General features: G+C 42.1%; 1 protein-coding gene across 1 annotated transcript in view; it reads left to right on the top strand.

Annotated features, from left to right (window-relative positions):
* LOC104638263 (M1-specific T cell receptor alpha chain-like) overlaps positions 1 to 20,297 on the top strand; it is a 487,043-nt gene extending 466,746 nt beyond the window's left edge. Inside the window, 4 exon segments of the mRNA XM_075775044.1 lie at positions 16,976 to 17,239; positions 17,696 to 17,743; positions 18,930 to 19,035; positions 19,503 to 20,297. Of these exon segments, the coding sequence (XP_075631159.1) occupies positions 16,976 to 17,239; positions 17,696 to 17,743; positions 18,930 to 19,035; positions 19,503 to 19,533 (449 nt within the window). The 3' untranslated portion in view covers positions 19,534 to 20,297.
* The last annotated feature ends 596 nt before the right edge of the window (positions 20,298 to 20,893 follow it).

Here is a 20,893-nt window from a genome sequence, read left to right as displayed (position 1 = left end):
TTCCTGGCTTCAAATGCCTGGTGCTGATGGGAAGGAGCTGATTTCCTAGAGATGAGTTGTAGAGTAACTGGCATGAGAGCTAAGGGTTTTTGCTGGAGAGCGAAGGACTGTGTGAACAGAGGGAACTTCAAACTGATGCTGGGGACGGGGACACGTTTGGTTGTGAAGCCCAGTGAGTACCACTGCTGCCCAGTGGGGTGTTTTTCTTGTGCTCTGTTATCCCAGTCCTCCCTTTCCACATCCCTGAGCACTGACCTTTGTCTGATCAGAGCAGGCTCAGTCCGGGCTCTGGTAGAGCACGGAATGGCCAGGGCCTTTCCTGAGCCGGGCTCTACTGGGCCCTCCTTTCCCAGCCTACCCTTCCTTTACTCAGCAAGAGGATCAGTCCCGGTTTGGCAGAAGTAGGCACCAGTGGATGGTGGTTTACTGCAGCGTACAGCGTGTCTGGATGTCTGCTGAAAGTTTTCTGCTTATGGGGGAGCAAAGCCAGGGGCTTGGCTCGCCAAGAGCAGGGATTGCCTCTCTCTCTCTAAGGACGTGGATGAGCTTGTGTTCTTGTTGAGCCAAAAACCACGGTGTGAACTCCGGCAAGCTCACACTTGGCCAAGGGACACGACTTCAGGTTTTGCCTAGTAAGTGCCGCCACTTTCTTGTGTTCTCCTTCCACGCGTGGCCAAGCTACTCACTGGCCAAGGGGCAGCGGGCTTTCCAGCACCTCTTCCTGGGCTGGTGGCTCTTCAGCCGTGGGGTTACATGCCGCTTGCTTCCCGCCAGGAAAGGCTTTGGCTGAGGGCAGGAGCAACAGTCCTCCCAAACAGGGTTTGTACCCGTAGGTCCAGTGGTGCTCTTGATCCCGCAGACAGATCAGGGAGGTCTTTGCTTCAGCACATAGCTGACTCGGAGTGACAGTCAGCACTGTCTAGTTGGGCTGTGTGTGCGCAGCTTTGCCAAGTATTTGGGAAGGTTTTTGTTGAGAGAGGAAATGCTGTGTGACCACGGGAGCTGGTGCATACAAAACTATCTTTGGCTCTGGAACGAGACTCAAAGTTAGGCCACGTAAGTCCACCACTGTTCCTATGCTTTCTGTTTTATTGGAGGCCTTGAGCCAGGTGTCAGTGTGGGGACAGGAGGAGGAGGTTTGGGGGGGTGCCCCTTAGTTCTGGCCCCATCGCAGACCTCATCCCACACAGGCAGACTGTCACCCTCTGCTCCTGCCCTGGGATCCTCCTGCCTTGTGTCACCCTTATACTGCCCTTGTAGCCTTGGGATGGCTGGGGAATGCTTTGGGGAGAGGTGCTGCTTCTGAAGGGGCTTGCTGGGCTTTTTGTTATGGAAGGAAATGCTGTGGGATTATGATTATGGCACCAACAAGCTGACATTTGGCTCAGGGACCAGACTGTCCATCCAGCCCAGTGAGTGTGCAACTTTCTTGTGTCTCCTCTTTCAAAAACCCTTGTGTGTCCACCGTAACGCCCTTTAGACGTACTTCTTTTATGTGGTTCACATTACAAATGGGAAGGAGAACATAGGTGCTATTTCAAGATACTCTTGAGCCTAGAAGCGTTTTGAGGTGGAGGACTTCTGGTATTTAGGGGAACCTGCTATTGATACGGGGCTCCAGGGTGCTGATAATCTGGAAGCAATCAGAAATACAGGCATGTTTTCAGAAAGAGAGACAGATTGGCCAACTTGTGCTCAGTACCTGTGTATGGCTGTGGAAGGCTGTGGGGGATAGGTAAAGGGGGTTCAGTTCCATTCCTTACCTTAGGACTTTGAGGTAACTCAGGTAAGGTTCAGATCATGCTCAGTGCAAATGCTTCCCGATAGTCATGTCATATAGCTCTCGGTGCCCTCTGGATTTCTGTCAAGTGCTCTGGTGGTGTGACAAGAGCTTGAAACTCACCACTGGCTCAGGGACTCAAGTCACAATCTGAGTTAACTGATTAAAGTTACTGGCCAAGTGGGTTAATGTCTGCGTGTTGCAATCTTGCCTGCCAATTATGTCCTACGTCTGTGCTGTAAGTTGGCAATGAAAGGAATTGGGTAGTTCAAATGCACAGCACTGTTTTATATACTGTGGTACTTCTTGCATTGTAAAAACACCCACCTGCAGATGGAAATCCTAACTGATGGGAAGGTGGACTTCATCAGTTATTCTGGCCTTAGACTGCGTTCCTGCTGTTCCCATCTCTTTTTACCATTGCAGCACAACAATGCTTTAGGATCATGTTTGCAAATGTCTTTGCAGGACCTGTTGTGCCAGGCCTAACTGTAAAGTCAGTAGACTAATTTTGCTTCAGTACTGAATCTCCATGAACACTCTTATACACTGGCTCTTAGCCAGCAACATGAGGGGGGCTTAGGTTCTGAAGTTTAGCATTCAGTGAACAGAAAAATGACAGATGTTGGAAGGGACATTTGGACATGATCTAGTCCAAACCCCTCACGCAAAGCAGTGTCAAGTGATTCTGTGACTCTGCGGGCTAAGACAAATTCTCATGGTTTTGCTGCAAAAGCCTTTGAAAAATGCCCACATAATCAATTGTTTCTAAGGTGAGGGGAAAAAAGACAATTCTGTGATGTGTTTTTTCTGAGCTGTCTGATGCATACGTGAAACCTTAACTGAAGGACAAGCAAGGTTGGAATTCGTGAAAACCAATGTCTATGAACACAGGGTTTTATGAGCTGAGAAACAGTGATCACTGGCTTCAGAATCACACTTGAGAGGAGGCAAGGCTGTTTTGAAATGAAGTAAGATGCTAAGCAGAGCATGCATGCGTGGTATTCTGGATTTAGAATTGTCCATAGGAGAAGCTGAGCAACTGGGAAGATTTGCTGTTGTGATAGCGAATGTGTCATTGTCATACAGTTGTCTTCTTCACATGTCTTGATAGTTGGACTCTTACCTTCATACTGTAAGTCAGTGCCTGATTGTTGTAGAAGTGGCTAAATAGTGTCTGAGCTCTTGATCTAGTGGGGAATGCTGCAGCACAGGCAAAACGGTAAGCAAACAATGAAAAAATAATAGAGAAAGTAATTTTGAAAGTTCTGTGTATAAGGAGAGTTCACTCAGCTGGTGCCTGTGAAAATTGACCTGGTTTGAGGAGACTAGTGGGTTCTCCCCCTGTGTTTTTCTTCCAGATATGTTAACAGCCATGTGCATTTACTTAGCAAAACCGGGGACGAAATCATCTTTGTCTTGGAGATTGAGAAGGAAAAGAAAGTTTGAATGTTTTGGCTTGGAATACAAGCTTTTTTTTTTTTTTTTTTTTTTTTTTTTTGGGTCAGTAAATAAGTTCATATTTGGCAAAGGAACAAAATGGTCAGTAAAACCCCAGTAGTTATTCAGGCCGTTGCATGGGAAAATGAGGAAGGTGGGGTCTGAGGAACCGAGATTATTTCATTACTTACTGGAAAAAAGTTCCTTATAAGGGCATGTTTTCAAAATGCATCTGAATGCTACTCCGGCATTCCGTGACCCAGTAGAGACATATTTTCTTTGCTTTTGACTTGGGATTCAGTTTGCCACAGCCCTTGATAACAGCAAGGTAGTCATCATGCTGTAATGAAAACACGGAATGCTCTTGAGCAACCAAGTATCAGAAAATGAGGAAGGAAAGGGGGATTAGTGGGAAGAGCCTTAGGCTGGGAAACTATCTGCAGTGACTAATTGTAGGCACCACATTTTGGATATAACAACACAAGCTTCTTAAAGTGTTCCCCATAATTGAATCTAGTTATTCCCATACATTTGAACACAGAAGAAGGTATTTGGCAAAGAGAGCTAGAGGAGGTCTGTGGAAAACTGCATGGCTACTCGTAGCTTCTCTCAGAGGCAGCTCCATGAATGTATCTGAGGCCTTCGACACCCATGAGGTGGCTGAATGAAGAGGCCCATTTCGCAAAGACCCCTCACACGGTGCTAGTACTGGAGGATGGGGAAAACTCACATGGGGGAGTGGAACCAAACTTCTCATTGCCCCAGGTGAGCTGTCTCTTCTCTGAGTCAAGGTGGACTCAATACAGATGACACTGTACTCCAGCTTCCAAAATAACAGTGTAGTGGCTTTGTGGGGCAATTTGGGATGGTTTTAGTATTCCCAGGAAAGAAGTGTTAGACTTTCTATTTAGCAAATATGCACCAGCAAAGCGTCCATCCTGGGGAAAGGAAGCAAGTGAAAAGTGAAAACAAGTACGTGAAATACAAGAACAGAGATGAGCAAAAAATGTAATGGTCTTCAGTGAGTGGTGCAGGGTGGTTTTGTTCTGGAAAGGGAATTGCCTTGTGGCTCTTGCTTGTGGTATTAATGAGACTGTTGTGTGGGAAGAACAAGCAATGGACGTGGAGGTAAGATGTAATGCATTGCAAGCGTGCGCATGGAGAAATTGTAGGATTTCCCTGAAGAATGTTACTCAGGTCTTTGGGGTGGATAGGAACGCACAACGGTTTTTGCTAGGGCAAACAACACAGTGTCTATGAGTACCTACCTACTTACGCTTGGACATGGAACCAGGCTCGTGGTAAAACCAAGTAAGCTTTCTGAGATTTGGAACACTGAGTTGCTCAGTGGAAAACTTCAGTCCAGCTAAAATAAAGTAAAAGTTTGCTGAGAGAGCAATGCAATGCAGTTCAGAAGCAGGCTGTTGCCAAAAAATAACAGCAGTGAGCTCTTGGTTGCTATAGCATCTGCTGGATATTGTAGAGCAGGAGAGATGGTCGGCAGAGCAATGATGTAAAGTAGACAAGCTGTGGGGCTTTCTGTGAGAGAACACTTAAAAACTGGCAACTGCTGTAGGTGTGTGCAACTTATTTTCCCACCGTGAGTAGTTTCACGCTTGCAACATTGCCTAAGCAAGCCTTGTGTCATGGTTTTCCTTCCAGCAGTTTAATAAACTCATGTTTGGAGTAGGACCTAACCTCCTTCTTTCTCCAGGTGTGTGAACTTTGCAAGTTAGGTAAATGCCTAACTATAGGTCAGGTGGATTCAGGTTTGAAAAAAATTCACAGAAAAATCTGTAGACTATTTCTTCTCTTCATCTGGAATGAAATGATGGATAAAAAAATTGGTCCCCAACTATAAACAAGGGGGGATGTCCCAATAGCTGCTTGGATTTGGAGATGTACCACACTGCAGGACATAAAAATAAATAATTCCTTCCTCCTTTGAAAACTGTGAGTATATGCTCACACCTAAGAAACTTTCCCCACCATTTGAATCAGGAACCTCAAGTAAAAGTTTTCATTACTTCAGTGATTAAATCTCAAGTGAATTTTCAGCTAGAATTGCAGATTCTTCAGGAGATTTTTGACTTTCAAAAAAGAAAAAAATAGTTAGGAAAAGTAAAAGACTCTTAGAAGACTGCCAAAAGAATTTATTTTTTTCCCCTTTGGAAGAGAGTGAAAGGAATTGTAAATACTTCACCTGTGGCTTAGATGCTATCTCTGCTTTCTTGGAAATTAAATCTCATTTTCTCTTTGGGATGGAGAGCAAACTGAATTGTGGTCTAGGTTTTGCAGGAAGAATGTCAGAGGTGTCAATGGTGCTTGGATTTTGTTTGCTCATTAACTAATGAATTAACTAGGATCTCATTGTCCATTTAATTTACAAGCTCTTCAGGGAGAGGTGTCTTTTGAGGGTTGACTTAAAGGAAGGATGCTGGCCTTGACAGTAATCAGTGAGTGAGGTTTTGACGCACTGTGCCCCAATCTCTGTTTCTGTGCAAATGCATTTTTCCAGTTCTGTATGACTTGGTTCGCAGATCTTCCAGCGTGCTAAGCCAGCTTTTATTATGTAGTTCTGCAAACTGGGAGGGTGCATTTGGACACTTGTGGCTAAATTAGCCAAGTTAGTTTCATTGAGGGGTTTGGTCATGGGTTTTTGGTGCGTTTAGTTGTTGTTGTTTTTCCACTTATTAGCCCAGATGCAAGCTGCTGTGAATGCATGGCCTGAGTTTAATTTCAGGTATTTGATGATAGTGCATTATTCTTTTCAGCCTTTCGCACAATAATCATACTATTCTTCTACCTCGGGCAACTCATGTTGCATGATACAAGTTCACATTAGGTAGTGGCACCCCTCCCCGTCAGCAAGGATTAATTAGTACAACGTGAAGTGCAGCCTGCAAAGGAGGATGGACATTGCATGGGAAGAGAGCATAATGGTAGCATAGAGTGGTCAGAGTAAATTAGAAAAGCTGTGGCAAGAATGTGCTTTGTCTCTTTTGCAAAAGAAAACAAGACCAAGCCATTTTGGCACTCTGTCCTGAAAAGTCCCAGTGCCAGTGAATGACTGGTATTCTCCAAGCAGCAGCCTAAGGAAGTCATCCCTGAGTTTTCCTCTTTCCCTCTTCTCGGTGTTGCACTTCCCAAGGCAAATGCTGTCTCCTGTGCAAGGGGCTCTTCCCACTCCTCACAAAAGGAAACCAGAGCGGGTGAGAGACCAGAGTGAGCCTTGGGTTCTTGTCAGAGTGTATAGCATTGTGTGACCTACAACACAGGAAAATTCCAGTTTGGGCCAGGGACGAAACTACGTGTTCTGCCGAGTATGTTTTCTTCTCCTGCTTCTCCACTCTATGCTGTCTCCTCTTGCTGCATTGCCACTCTTAGGCAGCTTAAAGTCAGAAAGAAAGTCAGAGGTGTGGGAGAAAGACACGGAGGATTTGTTTTTCCCTAGCCTTGCAATGGCTGAGTACAGGCTTTGGACAGAGGTGCTGGTTCTGAAGGGGCTTGCTGGGCTTTTTGTTATGGTAGGAAGGGATTTGGGCTGTGGGATTTGGGCTCCCGCTACGACAAGGTGACGTTTGGCTCAGGGACCAGACTGTCTGTCCAGCCCAGTGAGTGTACAACTTTCTTGTGCCTCCTCTCTCAAAAATCCTGAAGTGTGTACTGGGGCACCCTGTAGACATAGTTGTTTCACCTGAGTCACATAACAGCTGGAATTTAATGCAGATGACCTAAACCATCAGGGGAGTTTCTGCGATGGTGGGCATCCACCATCTATTTGGGAAGGTTTTTGTTGAGAGAGGAGACCACAGAATCTGATGCCTATAAAACTATCCCTGGCTCTGGAAGGACACTCAAAGTTAGGCCATGTAAGTCCAACACTGCTCCTATGCTCTGTTTCCTTTGAGATCTTTCTTGAGGTGGTTCAGTGTAGAAACGTGTCTGGGTGTTTGGTTACCATCTACTGATGGACTTTGTTTTAAGGCAATGTGCCTGCTTGGTCCAAAACAATCCGTCTTGCTCCTAGTTTGTGTGGGACAGGCAAAGTGGCCACACATCTACTCCTGGAATCCCATGGTGTGGCTTTCTTATGCCATTCCATCCTGGTCAAGTTTTTGTTCAATGGGAAGTATTATCACCCTTCTGCTGCCCCTTGTAGCCTTGGCATGGTTGAGTAAAGGCTTGTGGAGAGGTGCTGCTTCTGAAGGGGCTTGTTGGTCTTTTTGCTATGGAAGGAAATGCTGTGGGATTTTGGCTATGGCTACAAGGTGACATTTGGCTCAGGGACCAGCCTGTCTGTCCAGCCCAGTGAGTTTGAAGCTTTCTTGTGTGTATTTTGTCAAAAGTATTTGAGAGTCCACCAGAGGTGGCCAATAATGTTGGTTAGATTATTCCAATAAGAATTTTGTTGTGCCGTGTTCTCAAGTGTTAATCCAGCATATGTGCATACCAGTGCAATATTTTGCAAAGCATAGTGTCACAGTGTGAGTTATGGCAAAGTTACTTTTGGAGCTGGAACCAAACTCACGGTTTCTCCAGGTATGTCTGAATCCTCAGATGTGATTCCTCTTGGAAGTACTTCTTTCTCTTTGCAAGTTATTTTGCCTATGTCGTTACTCCACAATATATTAGGAATAGGACTATAAATTTTCAACTGGTATAAAAGGAAGTGATTTCCATGGCTGCATATATATTTTCCCCTCCTGATTCCTGATGATGAATAGCCATAGCAGACATTTTACATATGCAAGAGTATTTTTCTTGGAAAGTCAACAGGAAGTGGGCTGATAAATAAAAAAATCCTCATGTAGAGGAGAAGCAAAAGGAAGTGGTGAAAGCTAGGATGAACCAGGAAAATACAGAGTGGTGAGTCTAGTCTCATAAAGCTGATGATAGATAGAAAGGACTTTTCTAGTGTGTGGATACTAATACTCTAATATAACAAGACTCCTAATGACCTTTAAAGGCCTCTTCCAACCCAAACTATTTTATGATTCTAATTGTATGCGCATGCAAAATATAAGCACATACCGGGTCTTTGCTTTGTAGACCCTCAATAAAGCTGTAATATAGGGGGTGGGTTTCTGTCATATTGTGAAGCATTATGTAAATACTGGAAAATCAGGAATCAAGCTTATCCTTGAGAATGATACCAAGTTTGTAATCACAGACAACTAGTGTTGAGTGCTGTGAAATTACCTTGGCCTTCAACATCTATGTGAAGTTTGAAGCACCTTAGAAGTGAAGCTCTGAAACTCTTGGAGACCAGTGTGATGGGGTGTGAGGGGTGGAATAGCTACCCAGACAGAGGGGAAAGAGGTCAAGAATCAAAGTTCATTACTGAATTACTTTTGTGGAACGATGGAAAGGTGATCCTGACCACAAAACAATTTTCTCTGACCAAAAAAGCATGAAAAAAATTGTACTTCGACAGATGCTGCCACAAGTGTCGCCAAACCCCTACACCTCTTCTCTTGTTTAAAACTCTTTGGAAAAGGTAAAGAAAATAAAGAAGATCCTGAGACACCAATATTTTGTACATATGAATGTATCAATTTTTCCAAATTTCTTAAGAATACTTTTCAGACCATTTAATACTTAAATGTTTTGGATTTACTCTTGAAAAGTAGTATTTCCATTTCTTAAAATTGTAGTGATTGTTAAGATAATTTTGAAATAATTTTATTCTGAAAGTTAAAAACCACAGCAATATAAAGAAACTATTCATTCTGAAAACATCTGGGAAATTTCCTCATATTTCAAATGACCCTCCTGACCCTGTTCAAAAATATCTGAGAAAAATAAGAATCTCAAGTTTATATGGAGCAAGATAAAGGAGCTATAAATCAAGGCTCTGCCTGAGTTCATTTACATGTTCCTAAATTTAGCATTATGGTCACATCTGTATGCAATTCCTCCAGTTCTTGCTCTGGTCACACTGTGGAACCTAAGAGCTTCCCGAATGCATACTGAAACCTCAGTATTTAATGGCAGAATAAGCAATGGTCTCCCTGCCACATAAAAAAAGTGTGCTTTCTACTTAAAAGCTAAATGGCAAATTTGCTCTGGAATCACTCTTCAGATGACAAATCCAAGGGAATGTGATGATGGAGTTATACTATGCCGTCGATCACTAGGTGAGCTGTGAAGTAACAGTAAATAAACTAATTTTTGAGAGACGAGTCTGACTGGCAGACTAAATAAATGAGGAATGAGATGAAGAACAGAACTTGGATGCAGGTTGCTTTCTGGAAGCAATAGGATAAATATGGTGGAGGGGAATATTAAGGAACAGGTGTATGGGAGTTTGAAAGATGCAAAACACCACATGAAAAGAAAGTTAGTTGGAAGAAAAGTCCTAGATAGATTAATCTGTCTAATCATAGAGATAAATATGATTTCTTTTGGTGGATTATTTCATAACTCTAGATATCGTAGAGGCCTGTGCTATTGTGTGACTATGGAAGTAGTTACAAACTCACATTTGGGTCTGGGACAAGACTTCTGGTTTCGCCAGGTACATTTATCCTGATTTTTTGCATGATTTGCAAGATTGCTGTGGGTACACAACAAGATCTGGGAAATGGCAGCTGTCAAAAGCATAGCCTGAGGTCTCACCTTAGCCAATGCAATTAATTTCACACAGCTGTCTGAACAGTCTTCCTTGAGGCAGCTGCAGGCAGGCATGTGCTTTGAGTGCTCTTCCATCAATTGCATTCCTGGGATAAGCTCAGACAAAGCCTGTTTTTGCTCTTCTGCCAAGTAAGTCAGGTGAATTTGTTCTCTCCAAAGGGTAAATCCGTGTCACTTCCATTGGCAAAGTCATGGATGAAAATGCATTGAAATACAAGAATGGCTATAATATTTATATTGCTGAACATGAGTGGGCAATGTGCACTCACAGCCCAGAAAGCCAACCATATCCTGGGCTGCATAAAAAGAAGCATCGAGAGAGGTGATTTGCCCCTCAGCTCTCGTGAGACCCCACCTGCACTGCTGCGTCCAGCTCTATGGTCCCCAGTACAAGAAGGACATGGAGCTGTTGGAGCGAGTGCTGAGGAGGCCACAAAGATCATCAGAGGGCTGGAGCACCTCTGCTATGGAGACAGGCTGAGAGAGTTGGGGTTGTTTGGCCTGGAGAAGAGAAGGCTCCGGGGAGACTTTATTGCAGCCTTTCAATAAAGGGGGCTTATAAGAAAGATGGGGACAAAATTTTTAGTAGGACTGGTAGCAACAGAACAAGGGGTAATGGGTTTAAACTAAAAGAAGGTAGATTCAGACTACATATAAGGAAGAAATAGTTTATGATGAGGGTGGTGAAACACTGGAACAGGTTGGCCAGAGGGGTGGTACATGTCCCATCTCCGGAAACATTCAAGGTCAGGTTGGACAGGGCTCTGAGCAACCTGATGTAGCTGAAGACATCCCTGCCCATTACAGGAGGGTAGGAATAGATGACCTTTAAAGGCCCCTTCCAACCCAAACCATACTATAATTCTATGATTTAGAAAATATCCACTTATGGTGATTATCATGATTTTAGCTGGACTTTGCTTGTAGCAGAATCCCAGCAAGGAACAGTATACCTATAACATTTTTAATATCAGTGTTGATATGGGAATTGGACTGCCTTTTAGCTGTTTTGTCTGATGTACAGGTACCGTATTATCCACAAATTTTGCAAGTGGATTCTGTTTGTGACTGGGACTTGAATCCAGATTTGCTGAGCTGTCACAGCCACAAGGCCATACTTAATGCTTACTTTTGCTACCGCATACCTAAGTAAGTGAGAGTGTATGAATCCTGAGGTAATAGAGTTAGAAGGCTCAGACTGCCTTTGCCACTGCCTGTGAAGCTCTAAGATCTAGACAGGGTCACAATGTGCCACTGAAACCTGTAAGGAAATAACTGTAACCAAGGTCAAAGAGGTTCTTGCAAAGGTTCTGGGTCATGAGAATTGTGGGGGTGGGGAAGGATACAAGCTGACATTAGGAAAAGGAACCTTGCTGGTGATCAAGCCAGGTGGGTAGTAAATGCTGAAACATTCAGGAGAAAACTTGGACTGAAAGGCAGTGGTCCTAACTACATTGCATGGTGAACAGGAATTTTAGGTGATGTTACAGATAGAAAAACACAGATTGTTCCTAGTATTGTCACAAAAGGTGTAATACATAATTGTAACCAGTGAACAAATGAACATTTTTTTATTTTATTTCCCTGATTCTGACACTGATAATTTTCTAGTAGATTTCTTTGGTACTTTATAAGGACTTAAATCAATGTGTTTTGTCATTGCTCCCTTAAGTCATTCCCTGGAATGTCTGTTGACCTGGTTGTCAGTATGCATTGGGAAAACCTGTCTACATTTTTGTAGAGATTGACACCAGTGTGCCAATCAGGGATATGTGAAACTCACATTTGGAACTGGGACCAAAATTCTTGTTACCCCAAGTAAGTTTGAGCTTTCAGTTCAATATTAACACCAGGATTAACAAAGACACTTTTATGGAAGCATGGTCCAACTTCTTTTTGGCTTCCCTTGACAAAAAACAGTTGGAATAGAGATGCAGTCTTGCAATCCAAGGAGTGCTTGGCTATGGTGTGGCAGTGATTCACTGCAGGAGAGAACAGCTAGAGAAAATGGTAATGTTCATACAGGTTTAATAGTCATGGCATGGTGCAGTCACACATAGACTGCTGCAAGCAGTTCACACAAGACTGAATGCTACATAAAAAGTTTAGCACTTTTATAGAGTTTCTGGCTATTAATGTTTTCAGGCTTGATTATCTTTAAAATAATATCTGGAGGTTATTCTTACTGATGGCTTAGAGATTGGATTTCCTAACTCTTAACCTAAGAGAATATGTCATGATTTTTGGTTTTAAAATCGACAAGTAAAGTCCCCTTCCATATTTGTAAAAACTGATGTTACGGTGTGAGCAGTCAGGAACTAGAAAAATTGGAACAGGAACCAAACTTCTTGTGATGCATAGTAACTCTCTTTCCTTTCCTCAGTTGTATTTTAAAATACTTTAGAAACCTGAAAAGATGGAATGAAATTTCAAATATCCTTGTGTGTCAACATCTGGTAGACAGCTTTCCCATATATTTTGGATGAGGAGCCATTGGAATATGCAGCTGGTAGGCAGGAATTTATTGCAAATGCTTCTCATTGAGTGGGAAACTGAAAGAGACAGTAAATTTGTCTTTGGAAGAGGGACTAGATTTAAAGTCAACCCAGGTGAGTAAGATTTGGAGAAAGACAAGTGAGGAAGGTATGAAGGCAGGAGCAGTGTCCACTGGTTAGTGTTTCTGAATAGGTCTACCTTTATGGAAAATGAAAATAAACTCTAGATGAAGAGTGGATGGAGGCATGAAGGCTGAGAGAAAATTAACCCAGGATTATTTTTCAACATGGTGCTTGTGAAGATGCAGCAGGGAGACTGGGCATAGTGGGAAATGAGACAGCATCACCAATGTCTTAGGTTAATGATGTTGTCATATCATTAACATTAACTTCTGAATCCTATCAGACAGTAATAGTGTTTTGCCTTAGATTGAGGCAGAAAAAAAAAATCAGAAATACCTCTGGGTTCATGTTTAAGTCTTAGTTTCACACTGCATTGTGAAGAAATTTCCCAGGTGACTTAGACTATAGTATTTGCAAACTGGGGTGTGTGGGATACTGGAGCTAGGAGAGTAATTTTTGGAAATGGCACAAGGCTATGATCCCAAATAAGTTATCAAATTAAATGTACCCATTAAATAGACTGATCAGGAAAGGATATAATTCTGGTGTGAAATAGATATCTGTATCTGAGGCAATTCCACAAGTGTAAGATCAAAAGTTTTTCTGACTTTTTGATATCAACATAAAAAAGATCTTCTGCCTGTTTTTAGAAAGGGATTTCAGTTTGATTCTTTTAATATTTTTTTTCTTAGTCATTAAACAAATCTAATTTTTTTTTTGGCTGGCACTACATGAATCATTAATCTCTAATTCAGAAAGTTTATCAAATTCAGAAAGTTTATCTAATTCAGAAAGTTTATCAAATTCAGAAATCAAATTGAAAACTTGTTCTGGAAATTAAAACTCACTCTGGTTTTGGAAGAAAAACCATGCAAAAGTATTTTGTGAAAATGATATGTTCTCAGGAGGTTCATGAGCAGCCACTTCAAGTCTTTTTGTTTCAAGACAATTGTTACACAGATGTGTTAAGCCATCTCATTCACTTGTGAGCTTCAAAGAGTGGATTAGGTAAGAAGAATTGCTCCTTCTGACCCCCAAAAATCATTCCTTAACATTGTTGAAAGGAGCAGCAGAGGAGATCATAGTGATCTCTCCCGCAGTTTAGGTGAGGCATGAATAAATCTATACATGAACACAAATAGGATATTGCTTCCCAATATGAAATTTAAGAAAACTTCATCTCAACTCTTCCTTAATGTGAACACATGCTATAAGCCTAGGATTTATCCTATTTTGGTTCTAGAGAACTATTTAGTTCACTGAACACCTGATTTCTCCTCACATACTGGATATCTTCCTCTATTGATTCAGCTTTAGTTTTGGTTCAGCTAGAAATCTTCCCCTTTAAAGGTTTGCGAGAAAGATATTGAATGGTTTTGGTAGTTTGACTTCCCCAAGTGAAGTACAGTGGCAACAACAAACACATTTTTGGGATGGGGACCAGAATTATGCTTGAATCTTCTAAGTGAAGCAGCATATTCACATTTGCAAGTACTGAATCTCTGCACAGAGTCCTTGTATTTTGAATTACTTGGCTGATGCTGGACTAGGACCTGGCTTCCTTTATCTGAGTGTGTCCAGACAGGAGCACTGGAAGTCTAGAGAAGGGTTCAGGTACTAAATGTGGACATCTAGTCTTGCTGTAGACATCCGAGCATCCATGCAGGGCTGGCAGATTTCACAAAGGACCTCTTGTAGACCTTTTGGAACCTCCATCGGAGAATAGCCAGCAAACATCACTAAAGTGCTTGTTAAGTTACTGGAGTTGCTCCTCTGGGGTCAAGATTAGTGTATGAGTGTGTGAGGGGCTATATATTTCCTCTGAGTTGGGAGATAGCTCTAGGTTGACTCTAGCTGCGGAATACCATTCTCAGACTGAGGAGCAGTAAGAGGATTAAAGACCTCTACCACACCATTTCCAGTCTGACCAGAGATTCAGAGAGCTTGCTTTGGAGAGAATGAAGAATGAAATAAATCTCTTTATAATACAAGCTGTGTGTTAAACTAGTTCAGGATTTCTACTGCAGCTTGTTTGGATAAAAAAGAATAAGTCTCACTCTGATGTTGCAACAGGCTTCTATTGTGCTCTCCCTGAAATCAGCATCTGGAGTTGGCTTTCTCTGTAAACTGGTCAGGAATAGCATTCCAACAGTTCCTGTTCTTCCAACTGGAAGATATTGAGTAAAGATGAAATTAGTCAGGGTGGACAACGCAGAGTATCATGATTTACTTCTCAATCTTTCCTGCAAATACAGGTCATAAATATCAATACAGCATCTCCAACACGTCTACCAACTCATTAAGACAGAATAACAGGAAACATAGGTCACAGTGCTGTGGTTAGCTGATATTTACCAAGACTGCTGTCTGCAAACTTTCATAACAGTGTGCGAATATGCAAAGGAACTTATCGGAAAAAGACTCTAGTACCAGAACAAAGCCAGCAGCCATGCTGAGCAAGAATGAGAAATGAGTATTTTGCAAAACAGGTGCTGCTGAAGCTGCCTGCAAAAAAAACAGATCTTGGTTTTTTATCTGCTCAAGATAAAAGCATTGTACAGATTGAAAGGGAGAAAAACACCCTAATTTGGAGAGAGATGGATATGTAGTTCTTCAGAAACCATAGTACTCATAATGAGAGAGATGCAGAACAGCTTGATCAATTCCTCCTCTTTCGTATCCATGTACTCCATGACAATGATGTACCCTGGTTCATCTGTATTTTATACAGGGATCTACCATCAAGCTTTTTGTTTGCTCCTGTCTTCCTCTCCCTAATAAATGATCACTGAAATCTATTTACAAAACAATAACTGGGAATATGGGAGGTGGGGAGTGAGGTTGAGGGAGTCAGAACATACATTAGACTGTATTCTGTGTAGTTGGGAAAGAGACAGTCTCATCAGGCTTTTCAAAGCCAGGGCAAAGCTGGGAGAGATGAAACACAATTCAGGAGATGGGCCACAGAATGAATCATTAGGCTTTGCGGATTATTTTTTCTCTGAGATCATACTAATAAAGAAGTATGGCTATTTCTCTAAGGTGCTGACAACTGACAATTGAACAGATGAAAAGCATTTATCTCAGTGATAGAACTAGGGCCTGCACTTGCATAAGATTTTGAAATAGTTTCCAAAAAGCCAAGATTTAGTCCAAACTTCCATCATGGGAAGAAATTAAAACTTCTTCATCTGGGAGCTAAGTTGTCCTTAGCATTTCTACAAGATTTATCAGTGTGGTGCATGAACAGGGGTGAAGAAAATATTAATCTAAACCCTCAACCCTATATGATAACATTTTGTCAGTTTACAAATGTGAACTGAAGCTCCTGTTCAAACCTGTGATTGTGAAGTGCAATGGAAAATGCAGCCGAAGGGTTGCTGAGAGCACCAAATCTGCATCTTGGCTACAGTTTGTCTCTAATCATATTTCATCTGTTCGTCATTAGAGTACTGCAATGCCCATAACATTTTACTATTATGCACGAACAAAGATTTAGGAAAGCACTTTCTCAAAGAATCAGACTTCAAGAGCTGGACAAGATGAAATATATGCTTAGAGTACAAGTTTACAAAGCTAAATGTGCAAAAAAAAAAAGAGTTTAACCACAAGTAGGGTTTTGATATATGTGGAAAATCCTAGACTAACTGACTTGCTAGCAGAATTTGGAGCAAGAAAACAGCAATAAATCCCAGGTGTCTTATATCTGCAGCCTTTAGTTCCCCAAATCCTTCTTCTGCAGGGTAAAATTTAGTAAAAACATCTTGCACTGCACTGTCAGGTGGTGGAACATAATGAAATGTTCATTTGTTTCATCTTTATTTCCCTAAATGCAACATGTGTTCCTACCTTGAAGTGGCTTTCCTAGCCTTCTCCTACAGGAACACAATTAGCTAGACTGTTGGTAAATGTGGACACCCTAAGACTTGGTAGTTTATCCATGATCCCTCAGGACAGGTGATGGCAGTTGGATTTTGAACGTCAGTGGTGCATTGGACTACACATTTGCAGAAAAGGCAGAATGCCCCTGGACTGCTCAGTTCTCTTCGGACACATCTCGTAGCAGTGAAGCAAGAAGACAGTGCATTCTCTGCCTGTTATACATGTTTGTGAATGCATCCAGACCAAGGTCCAAAAGGAAACCCAGGCTGCAGAGTAGACTTGAATGAGTTGTTACAGAGAGGAATGACTGGGTTAGATATGGACATCTAGGGTGTGGATGCCCACATGAGCATCATTTGAGATGTTCTAGGGATCCTGCCTGACCACTCTCTTGTGTCTCCCACACAACATAAGTCAACATAAGTCTCATGTAGCTCCTGCATCATCTGCTGTGGATGCCTTCGTTCTCTGAAGGTGCCCTAGCACAACATGCCTATGACCAGGTAACTTCCCACTAGAATCATGGAAAAACCTCCATACCTTTGAGTCTGTATGTTAAGATTGAAGGAACTATGACTGTGTATTCTCATCTAATGTCTCGTCTCTTCTCCATTTCCAGATGTCACTCCATCTCCTTCAGTCTACAGGCTGACCTCTAAAGATGATGAGGATTTGGAAATGTGTCTTATCACAGATTACTCCCCTGAAAACATTACTCTTCACTGGGGTGATAAGCAGACAAATGTTGTAGTAGAGGTGGCAACACCTGAGAACAAACAGGAAGTGAGCTACCTGTCCACCTACTGGGCCAAGAAAGATGTAATGCAGTGTGGTGCAAATCACCAGGGCTTTGGAGAACTGGAGGGCGAGGATCCTGAAAAAGGTAATGGCATTGTTGGATGTGTGTACAGGGCTAGAGGTACTCTGGTCCCTGTGCTATTGGTATGAGCACAACTTGTTCACATCTCCCAACCCTGCAAGCAATACTGAATTTTGGTCCCACAGTCCAGAGGAATGTTGCCTTGTTGCCTCTGTTTTCTTCTGCCTTCATCCTTGGTGGAAACAAGATTAAGGGTTGATAGACTGGTACAGTTAGAGCAGAGAGATCTTAAAATCACACTGTGGAGGATATAAACCTTGACATTCCTTTGTCCGATGGGACACTAAAGTTTGATTAGATCATATTTTATGCTTGCACTGAAAACAGCAGAAATGAGTGTTTATGGGAGGATTTACTGGCCAGAAACTCTAATCCAGCCCTTCTAAGTACAGAAATCTTTATGAACGTCTGAAGAAGTACATTTCTGTTATTGATTAAATTTATTGTTACTATCTGCAGGTGCCAGCACTGTCTGTGTTACAGGGGTGTCTCTACACTTCAGGACAGGTATGTACACAGCATTTTAGGAATAAAGCTTGGCCTGATTAAAGGAAATGTCTTCCTTGCTAATGTTCCCTGTTTGCAGAATTCCTGTTGGAGCAAAAAGCTCAGACTGGAAATTTCCAAAAGGGCCTCACAGGCTTTAAACATCAAGGCTGGAAGTCATTGAGTTAATGTAGTTTTAGAAATCCGAGCTGGTATATTTATGTGACTAGTGTAGCCAGTGCCTACATGCTCTTGCTAGGACTAGCCAAACAACTACTTCCCATCACACAATGATTTAAGGTACTGATATGAGTCAGCTTTACTGGGTGTCTGGCTGCATTTCAGAATTCAAAAGTGTTGGTTATATTTTTGGGTGCACAAATACCTACTGAACCAAAAGATAAGCAAGTGGTTTCTGCAGTGTGTGCTCAGAAGCAGGCTTGCACGAAAGATAGGGTGCATCTGAGCAAGCTTTGCTTCAGCTCATGCCTGTGGGAGTATATTAGCTGGTGCTGGAGCACAAGCAATTGCTCTTCCTGCTAGTTCAAAGGAGCTGAGCCTGCCTCTGCACTTGCCCTGTTTACAGAACAGCTGTACTTTTGTGAACATGCAGCCTTACCGAAAAGAAAGCAGTTACCCAAATGTTTCCAAAACATCACTTCAGAAAAATACTCATAAATAAACTTGGCTGATTTGATCAGTCATTTCAGAGAGAGGTTTTCAAAGGTAAACATAAAATGACTTTTTGATGACAGTTCCCTGCTTCCTCAATATAGGTCAATGTATTTTCAAATTAAAATGACTTTGTATCTATTGATTAATAGAAAATCCAAACAGACTTTGTGTCCTTTGAACAAAATTTAACTTGTTTCCCCCCTGCCCATCTTAACAAATTTTAGGGAGAGGAAGTAGGGTCACCTCCAGCACCCTGGGTTCATAGTACACTGTATTTAAAACAGCTATATGGTTGGCAGACTTGCATATTGGACAATTGGGTGGCTATTGAATGAAAACCTAGCCTTGAAACATCAGTTGGAAGAAATGAAAGCATCTCAGTGAGACAGTCCTGCTCACTGTCTCATTAGCCATCCTACTGGCTAACTCAATCCCACAAGGTGGAAGAGCTTCATTAAGAAGTGCTTTTAAGTCTGTCTGGACATGAGGATGTCTCATCCCTTGTGACTTTCATTCTCTGTTACTTTGACAGATGAAAACCTGAACATGCTGTCTTTATCACAGCTGGGCCTGAAAATAATTTTAATGAAAGGAATAATTTTTAATGTGCTGATGACAATGCTTATGTGGAAAAAAAAGTGAGTATGGATGAGGCCTCTGACAGAAAACATCTGAATCAGTTAATTAGCTATGAATGTTCCTTCTCTCTGTAGTAACTGTTTATGCAGTCTATCCATACTCTTCCGTATACCAACAGTAAAATCTCTGCTCCTTTGGCCATACCATTGTTTTTGCTCACCCCTCAAGTCTATTTACTTCTCCTTTATCCTTATAAAATTTAACTGTTTTCTTCTTTCTACATCCTTCTATTTCTACATCCATCCCTTCCCTTGTCTGCATTCGTCCATCTATCCATCAGATTAATGCCCTGACCAGTCTCCAGCTGGGAAAGTTTTATGCTTATTGACTGTAAAACCTCAGACATATATTAGTTTTGGCCCAGTGTTTCTTTCTCCTCTTCCTTTTGCCTAGACATTTAGGTACAATTGTGTGGCTGCGCCTGTATCCCAAATAAGGATTCAATATACCTTTATTGCTGTTACAGGAATGAAAGTAACCAGATGGTGCCGTCCTGAAGTGCCAAGAAATCTGCTGAGGAATCTTTACCAGAGCATCGTGTGCAAGAGGGAACACAGACATTCCTGCTGCAAGGGATATTACTTGCTGTTTCTATGTATCTCACTGGCCATTATAGAATAAATTGCTTCGTTTGCATTGTTATAAAGCTACTAAAAATTCTTAGCATTCTACTCCCCCACATGCCCGATTCATTTAGCATGACAATGCCTCTTTCTTTTTGCATGAAGCACAGTTTGCTGTAACTACAAATTGCCAAATATTTGCTGAAAAGCAAAGGGAATCTTATTCAAGGTGCTATGCACCATGTCCCGCTATCTTTTGCTAGATCAGAGCAAGGTATCTTTTTTATTCCCTAAAAGATATGCTGCTAGGTTTCCTAGAAGTCCTTCAGTGAAATTCTCACTTCATTATCACAGAAGAAAAAAATGTTTTTCCCTATTTTTTAAAGTCTATCTGGCCTTAACATTTTCTGAATTTAAAACAGCTTAAGATTTGGCTTTGCTTTTAGTTAAAATAAGAACTACTTTTGCTCTTTTTGTTCAGTTCTAACAATCTTAGATTTCCCAATTTCTTTTTATAATCATTGCATAAAACTAGACTGAAATATTTACCTGTCCATGTGTGCAGCCCTTGGAAACAGTGCATGCAAGTGAAACTTGCATGCTGTTAATTCTTGAATTGTACAGGCAGCCACCCTGATGTCCTGGCATTTCTTTAGGTCTTTGGCTGCTATTAAACAATTCTTATCAAAAATAAGAAATTTGTTTGCCTTTTGTATCTGTAGTTTGAGGAACTTGTTTTACCCTTCAGATGAGCTTTAGGCATGAGCCTGGCCTTTGGGGTGGAGGAGGGAAGGGATGTCTGGACTCCTCACCCTGACGTGACCACCAGGTGCTGTTTGCAATAACTGGCTGGACCCACCGGGGCAGGGGGGAGAACAGTGACACAGCACCCTTCCAGGGCATCCTTGCTGTGTCTGGGTGAGGACAGCGTGGCTGGCTCAGAGGTAGGGGAGCGGAGGAGAGCATCTCTCCTCCAAGAGGAGACTCTGTGCTCTGTGAAGACAATGGTGAAATATGGTTTGCCCACAGTGAGAGGACTAGTAGGTGGTCCAGGCCTTGAAGGCAGATGTCTACTGCTGTGGGGAACACAGGAGCCTGGGGTGTCCTGCCTTTAAATGTCCCCCGCTCCCAAGTGTCACTGGAGAACAAGGCATCTGCTTTGCATTAATGACACCAAGCGAACGGCCTGCGTGTCCAGGTTCTGTCTGTCACTGGCAAGACTGGAAAGTTTCTCCTTTTGTGTCAGTGGTTTCTCCATCTTCCTCTGAAGCACCAGAGATTCCTCTGGAAGAAG

This window comes from Balearica regulorum, chromosome 24 (assembly GCF_011004875.1).
Source record: "Balearica regulorum gibbericeps isolate bBalReg1 chromosome 24, bBalReg1.pri, whole genome shotgun sequence".
Classification (NCBI taxonomy): Eukaryota; Metazoa; Chordata; class Aves; order Gruiformes; family Gruidae; genus Balearica; species Balearica regulorum.
Note: the sequence above shows the minus strand (reverse complement) of the source record. Positions and strands in the feature narration are given on the sequence as shown.